The sequence below is a fragment of the Hypomesus transpacificus genome, unplaced genomic scaffold, assembly GCF_021917145.1.
Source record: "Hypomesus transpacificus isolate Combined female unplaced genomic scaffold, fHypTra1 scaffold_138, whole genome shotgun sequence".
Lineage (NCBI taxonomy): Eukaryota > Metazoa > Chordata > Actinopteri > Osmeriformes > Osmeridae > Hypomesus > Hypomesus transpacificus.
Genome location: NW_025813712.1, coordinates 366,467 through 385,172, shown reverse-complemented (window position 1 = coordinate 385,172; position 18,706 = coordinate 366,467). Strand labels below are relative to the sequence as shown.

General features: G+C 42.3%; 1 protein-coding gene across 1 annotated transcript in view; it reads right to left on the bottom strand.

The window, feature by feature from the left end:
- The window catches only part of aars2 (alanyl-tRNA synthetase 2, mitochondrial (putative)), a 34,654-nt gene that overhangs the window by 5,578 nt on the left and 10,370 nt on the right, over positions 1-18,706 (bottom strand). The window contains exons 10-17 of the mRNA XM_047051115.1: positions 11,805-11,932; positions 11,443-11,581; positions 11,065-11,234; positions 10,866-10,979; positions 4,237-4,377; positions 3,878-4,015; positions 3,541-3,644; positions 273-381 (exon numbers count right to left, since the gene is read on the bottom strand). Of these exons, the coding sequence (XP_046907071.1) occupies positions 273-381; positions 3,541-3,644; positions 3,878-4,015; positions 4,237-4,377; positions 10,866-10,979; positions 11,065-11,234; positions 11,443-11,581; positions 11,805-11,932 (1,043 nt within the window). The remainder of the gene's footprint in view (positions 1-272; positions 382-3,540; positions 3,645-3,877; positions 4,016-4,236; positions 4,378-10,865; positions 10,980-11,064; positions 11,235-11,442; positions 11,582-11,804; positions 11,933-18,706) is intronic.

Genomic DNA, 18,706 nt, shown 5'->3' with positions numbered 1-18,706 from the left:
AATAAGGGAGTGTTTAAAATGCATTAAAGCTTCCCTCTCTGACATTTTTATTATATCATACCATTCTAATTACTTGTATTACGAGTATTTTCTGTTAGATAGTATATTAGACAGTTAGTATACTGTATGTCAGACATATCTGGGTCAAACACAAAATGCTACAACTAAAATATTAAATTGAGATTACCTCTTTTAGTTTGGGCATTAAGAAGAACATGTTTGTATTCTTGATTCCATAAATTCCAGTCAGGTTTATGCTTGTATACTGCTACCTGTGTGGCTTCATCTCCGGTCAAGGCCACGATGCGGCTGATCCCCTTTACTGTCTGCTTCTCAGACACGATGACCAAGTCGCCGATCTCCCCCGTGCTCAGCAGGTGCCTGGAGGAACAGTGGAGACCACTGGCTCAAATACTGTCAAACTCTGGCCTTGTAAAGGTTACATCCCATTGCTTTACCACATGAAAAGGAAAAAAAAATTACTTTCTTCAAAAAAAAGTATGTCAAAAGAATTATATTTTTTGTATCTCATGACCGGGACAAAAAAGGATAATTTAGTGTCAGTCTGATCACATTTTCATTTAACTATTTTTTGAACAACGGAAATAGAACCACTTAACCAAAATCAGGGAGGGGGAGACTCCCTGCTTTGGAGCAGCTAGTTTTGCATATGTATAAAGAAACAAGGCAGGTAGCACACAGATATCCAAGTACCAGTATGAATCCCTATGCTGTACGGAGGAGCTGGGTATGGTAGAGGGACGCAACACATACACAATGGTACGTTGGTTATACCTGGGAGTGAGAGTATGTGTTTTATTGCTACTAGGGAAGTCAAAATTACTTAAAAAAACACATATATTCGAATATATTCGAATTTCTGGTTGCGCATTAGGTACGTCAATAACAGGACAAATTAATACAACGAAACACAACTACTTGTATACTTTAGGTAGGTTGGCCTAATTTATTTAAGTTTAAACATATTTGACAAATTACCTACACAAAAATAAGTAATTAGAACTTGGCCGCAGAACTTGACCTCTCGCTCGCACACACGCAATCTTTCTTTCGTTCTCTCTCTCAGCGCATAGCTTCTTGTCCCAAATATGGCAGGCTTCATTCAGTGATTGAAACAAATATTATTGACAAAGTTTAACAGAACCGACATTGAACGCTCCGAGCGATCTGTGCTGTGGTAAACATGGAGATGTAGCCTCAAGTTGCTAGTTGTTGAATGGTAAGCTAACTCAAGCTTACATAGTTTACACACTACTTTAGCTGTAGGCTCAACAAGTTTACCATCAACTGACCAAAATCAGAAATATTTCCAGCATCACTTTTTAGATTTTTTGGGGATACAAATCACTTTCTCTGCTGCGGTCAAGCTGGGTTCTACACTTTCTGCCATCTTCCACGCAAGTCAACTGTCAGCAGTGACGCTGAGGCGCGCGCCCACCCGCAAAGCAGACAGACATGCTGCCGCTGCGGTTATGTTTAAAAAAAATTACATTCGAATGTTAATTTTCACATTCGAAATTCAGAATATTCGTTGACAGCCCTAATTGCTACCATAAGGCATAAGGCCCTATGAGACTGATGCCAGTCAGACAGCTGACAGCAGATGACGTGCATGCACTGGCCAAGTCCCCTGAACAAAGCTTCAGGTTCTTTACAGTCCTGACTTGAAATATGGTCACATAGCAGAACCATACATCTTTTGTGTACCTAACGATGTTCTGACAGGACTGACATTTAAGCCTCCTGTTCCCAGACTATTCCACTGCTCATGACATCACACAGTGGAACCACTTCATCCTATCATCGTTTGATCATCTGACAGACAAGTCTCCAAATCAAATCGTATTTATATAAACCTTTTTACAAGCAACGTCACAGAGGGAAAGACTCCCAAGAAAACAGAGAGGTAAAAAGGAAGACACTTTGGGAGGAGCAATTTGGTCCCTTACGGAAGGAAAATATATTGCAGTATATTGGAAAATATCATGTGATATATTAGGCAAAATATCACCATATATGGTATTTAATATTCATATTGCACAATACATTGCTACATATTCAACATTAATATATGATATATGTGTTTATATATTCCAAAACATATGCAATTTTTATATCTATAAATACCACCATAATGTATTCCGATTTATATGGGAAAATGTATTGGTAATATATGTAAAGATAGTGTCACATGTATGTTTAATATATGGTAGAATATATTTAAAATATGTAAAAAATATAGCAGCAATGGCGGATTCCTCTCTCTAAATGGAAATATTGTTAAATTGACATAATAGATAGTTACACCGGGATTACCCAGAAAACTAGTAACTTTTGTCAACAAACTAAAAAATGCCTATGGGTTAGAGTCGTACCTGGAACCCTTCATTTACCAGCACAACCTCTCATCCAATTGAGCCATTCCAAGATCTAGACTTTGCAATGTTCAGTTACTGAATAATAAAATAAGGCGTTTCTCCTATGGCAAGCTGAGCGGTTGGGGAATCAGGCTATTAATCAGAAGGTTGCCGGTTCGATTCTCGGCAGCGCAAAAATTAAGCAGTGTCCTTGGGCAAGACAATTCACCCTACTTGCCTCGGGACATTCGTACAGGGACATACCTGTATATATATATACTGTAAGTCACTCTGGATAAGATCGTCTGCTAAATGACTAAATGTAAATATCACCATATATATATGTCTTAATATATTTAAAATATATTCTACCATATATGAAGCATACATGTGACACTATATGTTTACATATATTACCTATACATTTTCCTATATAAAGCAGCATATATTATGGTGGTTCTTTATGAATACATAATTGCATATATTTTTTGATATATAACCACATATTATACATTCATGTTCCATATATTGCAATATATGGAAAACAGCAATCATTGCTGTATTCTGCAATATATTGCAATATATTACATGAATATACAGTACTTTGCTATTAATATTTCATTCGTAAGTAAGAACAACACAGGAATTGCGCAAAGCAGTTTATTAATTAGTAGGCAACATCTCTGGTGTCTTGTCGGTGAGGAGGCAGATGAGGATACCAATAGTGATGCAGAAAGTTTTGTACCGTACCTATTTGTAGTAAAAATACATTAGAATTATAGTAAATCAAAATTTAATATTGCTAAATTTTTTCGTTTAAGTGTATCAGATTTGAATGCAACATTTAATCAAAGAAATATATGTAATATAATTTTTTTTATTTGTGCAGCAGTATAAAAGTGCAATTTTGCTAAACCTTTTGTAAAAAAATGTATTTCATTATTTCTTAAACCATTTTTCTTTAACTTTTTTTACATTTTTATTGTGTAACATATTGGTCAATGTAATGGAAAATAATATATTACAATGTATTTCAAATCATATATTGGTAAATATATTTTCTTTCCGTAAGGGGTATACACCACAGGCTAAACATAGTCATACATCAAGAGTAGAGATAAAAATACAAATGTGTAAATGGGTGTTGAACCACAAGGCTTACGTTCCACAGCACAGCTCCACTGAGGTTGGCGTGTGTGTCTGGGAGTTGAGTAGGCTGGACACAGGCATGGCCACAGACACCACTCTCACCGGGTCAGGATACACCTAGGGACAGGTGTCGCATATCATTCAACACCACACAGGGTGATACAACACCTATTTACTCCTTCTGAAATTCAACTGAAACCCTTATATTTCAGTGGGGGGATACTGTTAAGGTGACGTTATTTGGGGGTGAAAATCCCAATAAAAGGCATCGTGACTGTGTTTTGCTTCTACGCCAGTCATGTCATACGAAGATGTCATTTGAGGTTACATATGTTCCTTGATCCAGTTACCTCATCAACTGTCCTCAATCCTGGGATCTGGTTGGCCTTGGCCAGGGGGATCTCCTCCATGTACACACACTCATTGTCAGTGATGATGTCTTTGATGCTTCTCTCAATTTCCTGAAGCTGGGGAATACTCAAGGATCCCTAGAGACGTCACCATCAAACATAAACATTTTTATAACATTATATTGCCCCCATTTGGGGGCAAAATGAAATGCCTTCATTTTAGAAGATCAAATAATAAAAAAGACCCTGAAGACCCTAGTCTTGACACTGAATGAGCTGATCACATGGTGTACCTTGACACAGAGTGAGCTGATCACAGGGTGCACCTTGACACTGAGTGAGCTGATCACATGGTGTACCTTAGCACTGAAGTCGAAGCGCAGCCGCTCAGCTGACACGTGAGAGCCCCTCTGCTCCACCGCTGGGCCCATAAGCTGCTGCAGGGCAAAGTTCAGCACGTGTGTGGCTGTGTGCTTGACCATACAGGCCAGTCTCTGGGCCTGGACCACAACACACATCCAACATGGCTGCTTACTATATGCTTTCAAATGTATACAGTTTACATCCATCCATATACAGTCATAGACAAAAGTATTAGCAGTGACAAACTTTGAGTTTTGCAAAGCTTGCTGGTTCAGTATTTGTAGATAATTCCTTCACATGTTTCTATGGTATACTGGAAAACAATACTTTTATTGGCAAAAACATTAAACATAAACAAAGACTTCCTCTTTTATAGCAATTGTGATAGAATTTTAGCACATAGTTATAATGTATGTGTTTTATAAGTGGTAATCTGTAAGCTCCTTTGTTCATTGATAAAGGATCGACAGTGAAGGTAAGAAACTGTGGGCGTCATTTACTAACATTGCGACCGCAGCTTTATTTGCGCCTTTGCCCAATCGCAAATAGCGCACGGTGTATTTCCGCATTTTGCATGGTATTTATCAAACCAAATCGTCGTCGGGCAATCAGCGCCTTAGTCTTCCCTTTCGTGTTAATTAGCGCACCGTTAAAAGACGGGAGAAATCGCCTGCATGTTACTGCCACCATGGGTGATTCGAGGAAAAGAAAAGGAAGGTTCAGCGAACAGGAGATAGAAATATTGGTTCACGAAGTTACAGCTAACATTAACATGTTACAAGGAAGAAATACACCTCTCCTCCCATCTCTTTGCGGCACACACCCACTTTCCCTTATACCCTCCCAGCAGCGGTAATCTGCGTTTTTAATCAAGTGCGCTGCCTTTGTAAATACCGTTTTATGTTTTTATCCGCTATTTTATGCCTGAAATGGGCGCAATCCTGTTAGTAAATGAGCCCCTGAGGCTCTGTAGGATACTTTCCTCTGGAGAATGGGTACAGTATCTTGTATGACTTTCTATCTTGTAAATCAGATTGTCTTAAAGGTCCCATGACATGAAATGTTCACTTTAGGAGGTTATTTAACATTAATATGAGTTTCCCTAGCCTGCCTTTGGTCTCCCAGTGGCTATACATTTCGATAGGTGTAAACCAAGCCCTGGGTGTTCTTCTCCGCCTTTGAGAAAATGAAAGCTGAAACGCTCGGTTTTGAAAATCCTCTCCTTATGTCGTCATAAGGGGGAAGGTTACCTCCCCTTTCTCTGCTTTGCCCACACAGAGAATTTGGCCCACAGATGAAAAAATTACCTACGACCATAATATTGGTTTTTCTTTGAGACATCATGGCTTGCAAACGACCGAAGCATGGCAGTTAGCCCCGCCTCTTTCTTCCTCATAGCATTTAAAGCTACAGACACAGAAACGGCACGTCCTGAGCAAAGCTCATTGTGGGACTGCTTGTAGTGGCTGTAATTCCACTAAGGCCTATATAAAAGCATCCAAAAACAGCATGTCATGGGATCTTTACGGTATTTATGACTTGTTGTTTTATGATACCAAACTAGAATCCAGAGATGTGGAGATTGGGGGACTCTTGAGTTCTCGTGACCTGAGGGAGTAGTTTTAGAAAGATCAGTTGATCCAGCTGCTCTGACCTTTTGGCCAACGAGATTGTGTCCTGTGTGTCCTGTTTGTATTCATTAATACTTGTCATGGTTCCTCCGGTAGGAGGACCCTATTGTAATTGTAGGTATTATTATTATTAGGGTTCCTCCGGTAGGAGTGAACCTATTGTTATTGTTGGTATTTTTATTAGGGTTCCTCCGGCAGGAGGGAACCTACTGTTATTGTTGGTATTCTTATTAGGGTTCCTCCGGTAGGAGGATTGCTCCAATTCTTCTGAAACTTGGTGTGCATGCCTCATTGTTCATGAGGAACAAAAAAGCCTCAAGGGCCCATAAAGTCTGCCATGATGGATTTTCCTGTACAGTGATACATTTGGAAAACCTTCAAAATTCCTCTTCTCTTGAACCAATGGTCTAATTGACTTGACATTATGTACAGATATGTATCATTGACGTATTTAAAAATGTTACTTAAGGCAATTGAATCAAGTACAAAATGGCTGAAAGGAGTGTATTTAAGTAAATGTCCACATTGCCTTAATATGTTTGTGTCACTAAATCAAATGTATTTTTGAAGGATGGTTCAAACCTAATATACTTTAAGGTGACATGCCTCTGAAGTACCATGCAGTTTTACCTTGATGTGTCAAAATATGACTGAATTACAGGTGTTTGAACTTGGACCAAATCTGACAATGCTCGCAATTGGAGAATGCACTTTTTTTATTATCCAGTTATTGAACTTTGTGTATTCCATGCCTGGGAATTGCTCAATTGGCTGAGATGTTGTGCTGGTAAGCAAAGGGTTGTAGGTTCAAAACCAGTCAGAGGCATAGTTTTTTATTTGTTATTCTGACAAAACGGTTTCTAGTCAGAAGGTTGTTTGTTCGATTCCCACCCATGCCAAATGACATTGTGTCCTTGGGCAAGGCACTTCATCCTACTTGCCTCGGGGAGAATATCCCTGTACTTACTGTAAATCACTCTGGATTAGAGCGTCTGCTAAAATGCCTAAATGTAATGTACTTGTAGTCTTTGCATGATAGAGATCACGCTAATGGTTATCTCTAATTAAGTAAATTGATTGTTCAGGTGGATCCCTTGTCTGTTGCACACATTCATTTTAGCAAGCTAAGCCAGGACACATCCCCACTGATGCTAGGCATGACAAGTTATGGCACTCCAAACAACCTTTTAAAAAAACTATAAGTAAGTTATTCTTTACAGCAGCAACCCAGTCATCCCGTTGTCCCATTTTCATAGGAAATGTACAAGCAGTTTCAACTTTGGCTGAATCTAACAACGCTTACCACAGGAGAAACAGCTTACTTTTCAATACAGTAACTGAACGTGACAATATTCAACACTGAGATTAGCTCACTGGGCTGGGACGACGACCTGCAAAGTATAAGGTCGTAGGATCAAATACAGCCTGTCGTTTAGCCCGTCTTAAATTTGAATATCTGTTAAGTTAAACAGGATGACATCGTTCTGAAGTACCATGCGCAATTTCACCTTGATATGTCAAAAGATCATTGAATTACAGCTGTTTAAACTTGGGCCGAATCAAACAATCCGTGCTACAGGAGAAACATCTTCCTTTTTTCGTACAGTAACTGACCACGTATTCTCATCTTTGAGGGTAGCTCAATGGGTTGAAACAGTGTCCTACAAAGTGCACGGTCACAGGTTTGAATCCAGGCACAGTCTTTTGGCCTGTCATAATTTTGATTACTTGTTTAGTTAAACAGGCAGACATCCTTCTGAAATACCATGTGCAATTTCATGTAATTTCACCTTGAAATGTCAACTGTTTCTTAACCTTTGTCCCAAAGCTGACCAAAAACTAATACTCATATCACGCAGTCGGAGCACAGCTAGATAATCAGCGTCGGTACCTAGCATGCAGTGCAACATGTCAAAAAACGCAAAGACTTGTGGAAAATAGTTTGGTTACAAAAGCCGTGCCAGGGATTTTAATTGTTGTGTTCGTTCATTTAGATGTTTGTAATGTTATTGTTGGTTAGTTAATATAATCTTGTTGGTAACCCTGATTGTGCATGTTGTGAACCCTTTCTGCCGGACCATTCAAACATGGGCATTAAAATGCTCATGGTTCCCGCCTTAATATCTTTGCCGTCCAATCACCGATTTTATTTCTGAAAACTTCCAGATACTCATGACAACTTAAGCTCAAATTACATATCATTGGTTAAGGGGTTACTGGGAGGGGAAAATACATATATTGTCAGTAACAGCAACCACTGTTTTCCGAGGCGGAGCCAGAGCGGACACCATGGGAGATTGCCTACAGTGTTAGATTTACAGCTTCGAATTGAAATCGGAGACGATATTATGCAGGGCTCTCAAGTGTCACGCATTGAGAGTGACAGTCACTCATTTCGGTCTTTAGTCACGCCCTCCCGCCACACATTGTATTTCTCACGCCGAAAACAAATATTTATAATATATTTAATATGCCGCAGCACCCAACCAAAATTCCTTAGGCCGCCCCACTCTCTCTATGGAACCGGCAGTCAAGCGCGTCTCCTTAGTCAAACCTGCTACTTATCAGCCAATCCCCAAAAAGAAAGGGTCTATACAATAGCCAATCGGAAAATAGCACCATTGTATCTGGGTAAGATTTAATGCAACAACCAATGGAAAAAAAGCATATCCTGTAATTGTTTGTGATTCTGCTACGTCTTCCGAAAGTTTTGTTCACCTACAAAGCAAACCGCTGGAGCTCCAGCATCACTTTGAGCACAGTCATGATCCCCTGTTTTAATGTTACAACAAATTCACAACTTGTTTGACACAAACACTGACAACAACAACAAATGCTGTTAAAAAAAAAATCCCAGATAATTAGCATCAGTCTCTTAACCAACAGTTTACAGCCTGTTCACTGACAACACCTGCTCAGAACAAGTAGTTCATAGATTTAGCCGGTGTGTATCGGTGAAACTCACTGGTCAGGTAAGTAAGAGGCCACCCACATCAACGGTTATCTAGCTTTTCGTTGGCGTAGTTGGTAGTGGCGGCGCTGTCAAAGATGGCAGGATTGAATCCAGTGCGGGATGTAAACAGGCCCGATTACTTTGACTTTTAAAAATGATGTCATATTTTATTATTATATCCTGGCCATGGATGCATTAATCATTGCTGTCTTTCAAAGATGTCAGGTGAAAAGCGATTAATTAATTTTGATCCCCCTGACGGGGGGAGGGGGGGGGGAGAGAATGTCACTCTTGCCTGTCTTCAAAACTTGAGAGCCCTGATTATGAGTAAAGACAAGTTTCTTAATATGTGTTGTCAATTTTGTCAATTAAAAGTCTTAACTTTTTACTTATGAAGAATTTGTGTGTGGGAGTGACGCAAGTTTTTTCAGGAAAGAATGACGTGTCCGGCTCGGCCGTTTGTGACAGGCAGCTATGACGGTAGTAGCACTGTTTAGCTTCGATTTGAGCAGATTTCTAAAAAACTTCGAAAAACAACATTAACTAGCTAGATTATGTACACTGTAAGCTAAATGTACATGCCTTGTTTGGCCAATTCGGTCTTTTGTGGAAGAATCTCGAACGTTTTTTAGTTATCGAGAGGAGTATCCAGCCATAGTGCTAGCTACTTTTGGGGGAGGATAATTCCGGTTTCCCCTATGTCTCCACTAGTCACTAGAATCTCCACTAGTCACTGGTCATGACTTTTAATCAAAATATGATAATTCTAATCTGTCTTCTGTTTTACATTGCCCACAGATTTGTGGATATTCCACCTCCTCAAAGTATTTCTCCATCTTGTAATTAAAGTGGTTAAAAATTAAGTTGTCTGATGAGGTATGGTGGATGGAGAAGTTTTTGTAAAAAATGGCTGCCTGAAACCACCTTCATAAAAATTGCCTTAAGTAATCATATATTTATTCACATCATAAAAATCCCCTAGTTCTCCTCTTCAATATGGTATAAACAGTTAAGGTGTATGATTTAATATGAAAATTCATAAAATATTAATATGAATATGAATATCATATTTCAACAGCATATGGAATGTTCAGAATTTTGGCTCAGGCAGTTAAGGGAGCGTTTGCTGCTGACCTGTCAGAGGCTATTCTCGCAAGGAGTTGATTATGAGCTCTGCCCTAGCCCAGTTGCCCACATGACTATTGTTAGCTGTGCATTGACTGAGAGTCTGGAAAGAGATCAACCCAAGAAGAGTTTCAATATCGTATGGAAAGTTAATAATCAGCCCTTACTAATCATAAAATCTCAGCGGTTGGTGTGTAGCAGAGAGGCTAGAGACACTGAATTGTAACCTTATGCTCATCCCCGTTCAGCCTATTGTTGTTGGCCAAACATGAATTAGTTTTGCTCTCTTGTTGTCCAAGTCTCGATCTTCTACAGTGTACATGTTTATAATATTTTGCCATTTTGCAGAGGAACCCGCATCGCTGCTTGCAGCTATATTTTGAAGTTATCTTTACTATCTCCTCATATAGAGAGGGAGCTGCAACATCAAAGAACTTTGGGACACTTCGCCTGGAGTTATGTCTCACACTGTCACTAAAAAGTTAGCCAATCACAGAGACCGCTACATTGATTGACAGAATGACCATTGTTACAGTGTGTATGGATGTTCACTCTTCCCAACGACCTGTAGCTTATATCCTACGTGTCTTTATGATGTTATGATGTTATGACAGGTCACAGAGTACTCTGTTTTGTACAGAGTACTTATGTTTTGTACAAACTAAATAAATTGTAACCGCCATCTGACTATTCAAACTATACAGCAACGTCAGCATTTTCCTTCACACAATCAATCTGCTCTTATAATTCAATTAGAATTAGACTGATCATATATATACATATATATTTGTTTGTTTCTATATGTTTCTATGCCTTTTTTTCTTGACATATATACACAAATTTGAACAAAGTGATTAAAAAACACATGAAGCATATCTAGTTATAACAACATGTATTTACAATACATACACTGTACCTCATCAACATACAGCTGAACTTGGTCTCCTTTCCTGAGGACTTCTGCAGTGGTGACTTGATGGAGTACATACCCCCCAGCGAGCTGCACCGACTCCACAGGGTACAAGACGTCCTGGACAGGGAAGGAACACAGACTGTTGGTTCTACCCACTAGCTTGAGCTTCACAATTCTGCCACAGTTTGTGTGTAGAACTGACCTGCAGTCCTTCCCTGATGAAGTAGCCATGGTCATGTGACTGGCCTCCCTGCTCAGAGTAGAAACAGGTGCGGTCCAGCAGCACCCCGCAGCGCTGCCCCCCCCCCACCTGAGACACCAGAGCCTGCCCACAGTACAGCGCCTGCACGGTTGCTGAGCATGGATGGAAGACTGTGGGACAGGGAAAAGAGTACCCTTAGCACTGCAGTGCAGGTAATAACGTATTTTTGCGGGTGTTGGAAAAATATACTTGTAGAATGCAGCAAGAATATAAGCTATAATTTTTTTTACAGATACATAAGACTATGTTGCATGTTAATCATAGAGAGAACCTAAAGACGGGTAATAAAACCCTGGCAGGACATGCCCAGTTTCCTACCATATTTGCCGTGGTGGCCAAGGCTGTAGTTGTATTTGGGTGAGTCGTCTGTGTGAGGGACTGCTTGCCTCTGCAGTTCAGCCAGACTGTGGACGTCCAGGGGGGCCTCCCCATCAGAGGCCTGGGTCTGACATGTCAGCTGCACAGGGAAGATAATAAACACTTACTAATAGTAATAATAATGTTATTTTCTAATGTGTCTTTATTGTACTCATATCGCTAAAAAGGATGAGCAGAGGGTTGGAACACACATTCCTATTTTGTGGTCAGCGCTCTCAATAGAAAGCCGGACTAGAGAGAAAGATGGGTAAAATGATAAGGATCCTAATTCTTTATCTTAAAAGCAGTCTCTCCATGTATACCTTTTTGTTGTCGGTCGCCAACCCGTCCAGCTGTTTCTCGTCAACAGTCACACCCCTCTCCTCCAGCATTAGCTTGATGAGATCGATGGGAAAGCCAAGGTTACGGTGTAGTGACCAGGCCACATGCGCTGGGGAATATAAATCATATTTTACATACAATGTATTGTTAGTGTTTCTAGTGATGGGGAAACCAAAACGTTCAGACGCACTGAAGAAGGTACTATTTTTGCTGATATTATCAACACAGTGTACCACTGGTGGCACCTGCAGGTCAAAATCATTTAGAGCAGCCAAAGGATCCACATGTCATAATGCAACAGCACTGTAGCAGTTGGAGTATGACATTAATCATTTGTCGCAGGGGAGGGGGGTATTTAAATATCCTATACTAGTACTGTACTAGTGACTTTATATTCCACTGGCACACCCTGAAATGAGGGAGGCTTACTTTCAATTCAATACTTTCAATTCACACCAACGAAAAAAAGCTTTGGAAGTGAAAGTCAAGACTTTCTGACAAAGCAAGATAAACATCAGTCCCCCATGTTCACTTAAAAGCCCCTGAATCTTTTAGGTCTTTCAGAATACCTTCAACCTTGGGTCATCAGCCCCCCTCTAGTGTCTCTGGCTGGACCCCAGTTTCCATTACTGGTGAAATATCACCACTATAGATCAACCCTAACACTGCCATGGGGGTTGGGTTGATGTGTGTCCTACTTATTCAATGACATTAAAGTTTAATCAAATCAGATACAAAATAGGATATAGGCTCTAAAGGATGTTTTTTTTCCTTGGAAACTATCATGATTTTAAGAAGTTCGATCAATTTAGCCTTTTTCATTCTCCAAACCTATTTTTCTAAACTGACACATAACTGCACAGCTCACCCCGGTTATGTTCAGTGGTTGTCACACTCACAGCATACATTCGTAAGGATTTGTAAAGCAAGAACATTTATATTTTTCTAAAGACAACTGCATCATGGAATATTCAATGGCCTAGCTGCCCCTCAGGACATGTATTACACTGTCACTTTCAGCTACTGGTTGCTCTATCAGTAACTTGCACTACTGTACCTCACTGTACCTCGCCAACAGGCTCCTGTATGGTCATTGACATTGCACTATTGTACTGTACTCCACTTAGGTTAGAATAGGTTATAGGGTTGGAACAGGTTTCTTGTGCATTTAGGGTTAGTATAGTGTACTATCTATTGTTATCTGTAATTTAGGAAGTTTTAGTATTAGGGTTAGTATGGTCGATATTTATTGCTATCTGTATATGTAGGAAGTTTCACTTATTTAAGCTCAGCATTGATGTAAGTTGTGTTCCGTGTACTTATATGTTATGTTATGCCAGGTGCTTGCGTTGTCTTGTCTTAAGAATTTCAGTGCCCAATCTAACCTTGTGTTGTTCTGTGTACCTGACAATAAAAGACTTGAACTTGAACTAATGTAATGCCTAATTGACAGACAAAATATATAAATTACAAATTAAATGAGACACTAAATATATAAATGTTACATATATTTGTGTGTCTATATATATATATATATATATATACACACACGTTTTAATGTGTTCACATTTATTTATTTATACTTACATTTATTTATTTATACTTACATTTATTTATTTATACTTACATTTATCCACGGTGTAACTTTCTGCAGCAAAATAAATCCGTCGTCCCCCGTCACCAAGTCAGGGGGCGGGTTAAAGCCTCTGATTGGTGAATAAACAGTATTACACACTAGGCAGACTCCACCAGTCGATCAAGCTCTCTTCAATCTAGAGGGATCGCCTCACTCTACAGCTGCTAGGGGTGTGCGACACTGCACGATGTGATATAGATCCGATACCAAGGAGTAAATACAGGGCCAGTATTGCCAATACCGATACTTTTGGTTTAGAAAAGCAGTGGAGGGGCAAAGTGAGTTTGAGCGAAGTTAGACGGTGTTTGCACAACCACTATGATGTAAAGGGAGTTGTGTACTCAGTGTGGAATGAAACTTAAGTATCGATCTTATCACGCTATCAATCAGGCTATTGATACCAACGTTGGTATCGATAGTTGCCGGGTTTCCCAACCCGGCCACTGTCGGTCTTAAGATCGATATGCCCACCCCTATGCTGTATCATCTCGCTGAGGATCGTGAACACATTTTCATTGATGTCTGTGTCAGTTAGGGCCAATATCATTCCTATAATTTCAGCGAAGCTCTCAATATGATGTAAAAAAGAAGTGAACTGGCAGGTGCCTCCATCTCTTCAGCTACCGCCAACATTTCGACCACTGTAGCATTCAATATTTCATTCATTGAATCCGCACAAGGTGCTGCCATCTTGGAATAGTCAAAAGCAGTCGATTCAAGTTGAACCACCAATCAGAGGCTTTAACCCGCCCCCTGACTTGGTGAAGTGGGACGACGGATTTATTTTGCTGCAGCAAGTTACACCGTGGATAAATGTAAGGATAAATAAAGAAATGTAAGGATAGATAAATATATGTAAGGATAAATAAATAAATGTAAGTATAAATAAATAAATGTGAACACATTAAAACGTAAATATACAGTGCCCTCCAAAAGTATTGGAACAGTGAGGCGAATTCCTTTATTTTTGCTGTAGACTGAAAACATTTGGGCTTGACATCAAATAATGAACGTGAGACCAGAGATCAACGTTTCAGCTTTTATTTCCAGGTATTTACATCAGGATCTGATGCACAACTAAGAAAATATCACATTTTGTTTGAATCCACCCATTTGTCATGTGAGCAAAAGTATTGGAACAGATATACTTAAAACATATTTAAGTGAATAAGACTTAATATTTAGTTGCAAATCCTTTGCTTTCAATAACTGCAGCAAGTCTGTGACCCATTGACGTCACCAAACTTTTGCATTCTTCCTTTTTGATGCTTTCCCAGGCTTTCACTGCAGCCTCTTTCAGTTGTTGTTTGTTTTGTGGGGTTCCTCCCTTCAGTCTCCTCTTAAGCAGGTAAAATGCATGCTCTATAGGGTTTAAGTCTGGAGATTGACTTGGCCAGTCTAATACCTTCCATTTCTTGCCCCTGATGAACTCCTTTGTTGTTTTGGCAGTGTGTTTTGGGTCGTTATCTTGCTGCATGATGAAGGCTCTGCCAATCAGTTTGGTTGCATCTTTCCTTAAATTGGCAGACAAAATGTTTCTGTAGACTTCCGAGTTCATTTTGCTGCTGCCATCATGTGTTACATCCTCAATGAAGATTACTGAGCCCGTCCCAGAAGAAGCCATGCAAGCCCAAGCCATGACATTACCTCCACCGTGTTTCACAGATGAGCTTGTGTGTTTGGGATCATGAGCAGTTCCTTTCTTTCTCCAAACTTTAGCCTTTCCATCACTTTGGTAAAAGTTAATCTTTGTCTCATCAGTCCATAAAACTTTGTCCCAGAATTTTTGAGGTTCATCTCTGTACTTTTTGGCAAATTCCAGCCTGGCCTTCCTATTCTTCTTGCTAATGAGTGGTTTGCATCTTCTGGTGTAGCCCTTGTACTTTTGTTCATGAAGTCTTCTGCGAACAGTAGATAGTGATACCTTCACTCCTGCCATCTGGAGGTTGTTGCTGATCTCACTAACAGTTGTTTTAGGGTCTTTCTTTACAGCTCTCACAATGTTTCTGTCATCAACTGCTGATGTTTTCCTTGGTCTACCTGTTCAACGTCTGTTACTTAGTACACCAGTAGTTTTCTTCTTCTTCAGGACATTCCAAATGGTTGTACTGGCTATGGCCAATGTTTCTGCAATGGCTCTGATTGATTTTCCATCTTCTCTAAGACTCACAATTGCTTGTTTTTCACCCAAAGACAGCGCTCTGGTTTTCATGTTGTTTTCACCTCTGAATACAGTCTGCATAGACAAAACCTATCTTACCCAATCTGAACCTGAGTGTAGACATTCAGTGGTATTTATTGATTGAATAATGTATGTAATAGGACACACCTGGGCAACAAAACACACCTGTCAGTCACATGTTCCAATACTTTTGCTCACGTGACAAATGGGTGGGTTCGAACAAAAAGGTGATATTTTCTAATTTGTGCATCAGATCCTGATGTAAATACCTGGAAATAAAAGCTGAAACGTTGATCTCTGGTTTCACATTCATCGTTTGATGTCAAGCCCAAATGTTTTCAGTCTACAGCAAAAATAAAGGAATTGGCCTCACTGTTCCAATACTTTTGGAGGGCACTGTATATATTGTAACGATGGCGCTAGGGGTCTATATTGGAGTGGATGCGTAATAATCGGACGCAGAGAAGAAGACCTTTTTATCCTGTGTCCCATACACCGCTCGACTACAGGTTTTATTACTACACCACCAATCACATGTGAATGCCAACAACAAGTCATTAACTCACATACAATTCACAGTTATGGCAACAACGATAACTTATAGTTACTAATATCCATACATCATCCACTGACAAACCTAATTGACAGAACAACAACACTCAACTCAAACATGCATACAACATTAACCAAACATGAAACAAGTATGTGAATTGCGCCACCCACAATCCTTTGCGCCAACAGCGCGAGTTAACACGCGACCAATCCGTGGGTCGCTACATAGCCCCCACCTGAGGGGTCAGTCGTCCCCGACAACCCCATCACCCAACAGGTAGTCTCTTAAGTGTCCTGGCCGTAACCGCCGCCGAGTTGGCCTCCTGGGACTGGTAGAAGGTGCCATAGGGGGGGGGTTACATTGTCCAGTGGGAATGGTGCCGCTGGTGTCGTTCTCTGCTCCACCCGTCTCTGGAGCAAGCGGGCGATATGGTGATAGTCTGTCCTGGTGCAGCACCACCACACGCCCCCGACCAGGCATGCGCACCCGATACACCACCTCAGAAACCCGTTCCATAACCTCACTGGGCCCCTGCCAGTGACTGCATAGCTTGGGTGACACCCCCTTCTTACGAGTAGGGCAATACACCCAGACCTTGTCACTGGGCTTGAAGGTCAGCTTCCGACACCGGGTGTCGTAGGCTCTTTTCTGCCGCACCCCAGAGTTAGCCTGGGCCTGACGAGCGTACTCATGGACTACTTGGAGGCGATCTATCAACCTCCGGTAGTAATCCATCTCCTTTCCTCCAGCAATCTCCGGCTCGGGCGGGGTCCCGAAAACCAAGTCCACCGGTGTCCGTAATTCCCGCCCAAACATGAGGGCAGCTGGTGTGCACTGGCTGGACTCTTGGACGGCCGTCCGGTACGACCACAGGACCAGGGGCAGGTGGCGATCCCAGTCCCGCTGATGTTGGCTGGTCAGGATGGCGAGCTGGGTAGCCAGGGTGCGGTTGAACCGCTCCACCAGCCCATCGCTCTGCGGGTGGAGAGGTGTCGTCCTCGTCTTGGATACTCCCAGCCGTCGGCAGACCTCGCTAAAGACCTGGGACTCGAAGTTCCGCCCCTGGTCACTATGGAGTTCCGCAGGGACCCCGAAGCGGGCAAACATCTCCTCTACCAGCCTTTCCGCAGTTGTGGTGGCACTCTGATCCGGCACCGCGTATGCCTCCGGCCATTTGGTGAAATAATCCATGGCCACGAGGACGTAGCGGTTGCCGGAATCAGTCGCTGGAAAGGGCCCAAGTATGTCCACCGCTACTCGTTCCATCGGAGCCCCCACCAGGTACTGCTGCAATGGGGCATGGGAGCGCTGCGTTGGCCCTTTCTTAGCAGTGCAAAGGTCACAGCAGTGCACATACAGCTCCACGTCCCGTCGACAACCTGGCCAATAGAATCGGCCCCTGAGGCGGCGGAGGGTCTTGGCAATGCCGTAGTGCCCCGCCCCCACCGAGCCATGGACGGTCTGAAGGACCTGTTGGCGGAGTTCACGGGGTACCAGCAGCTGTAGGAGGTCGCTTCCCCGGCCAGGAGCTTTCCACCTCCGGTGCACCAGCCCGTCATGGAGCTCCAAGTTGCCCCACTGTGATTGGTAAGCCTTAACCTCCGGTCCGTGGGCAGACACTTCTGTCCATTCGGGACGCCGCCCCGTCGCCAGCCAGTTGATTACCACCGCCAAGGTTGCATCGGCCTCCTGGCATTGTTGCAGCTGAGCGGAGGTCCATGGAGAACTCCCCTCGCAGTCAGCTGTCTGAATGGCTGCCACTGTCAGTGGTTGGTCCCGCTCCTCTTGTCGTTGGCAATACCGACATTCCAAGACTGCACAGGGGCGGCGGGAGAGGGCGTCAGCATTAGCATGCAACCGCCCTGGTCGATGCTGGATCTCGAAGTCATACTCCTGTAGGGCCTCCAGCCAGCGAGCCACCTGGCCCTCCGGGTTCTTAAAGTTCAACAGCCAGGTAAGGGAAGCATGATCGGTGCGCACAAGGAAATGGCTGCCATGCAGGTACGGCCGGAATTGTCGCAGTGCCAGGACCACTGCCAGCAGCTCACGCCGGGTCACACAGTAGTTCCTTTCAGCTCGGTTCAGAGTGCGGCTAAAGTAGGCTACTGCGCGCTCCACCCCTCCAACACTCTGGGACAGTACGGCGCCAACTCCCACGTTGCTGGCATCAGTGTCCACGATGAAGGGCTGTTCCGCATCTGGGTAGGCCAAAATGGGAGCCTCGGTAAGGTCAGTTTTTAGCTGGGTGAAGGCTCCGGCACACACGTCGTCCCAGTCAAAGGGCTGTCCCTTGTCAGTCAGTCGATGGAGGGGTTTGGCAATCGTGGCGAAGCCCCGGACGAAACGCCGGTAATAGGACGCCAGGCCCAAGAAGCTCCGCAGTTCGGTGACGTTGGCAGGGGGTGGCCAATTCTGGACTGCGGCCACCTTAGCGGGGTCGGTAGCTACCCCGTGCGCGCTGACCACATGGCCCAAGAACTGCGTTTCTCTTGTCAGCAGGCGACACTTGGCA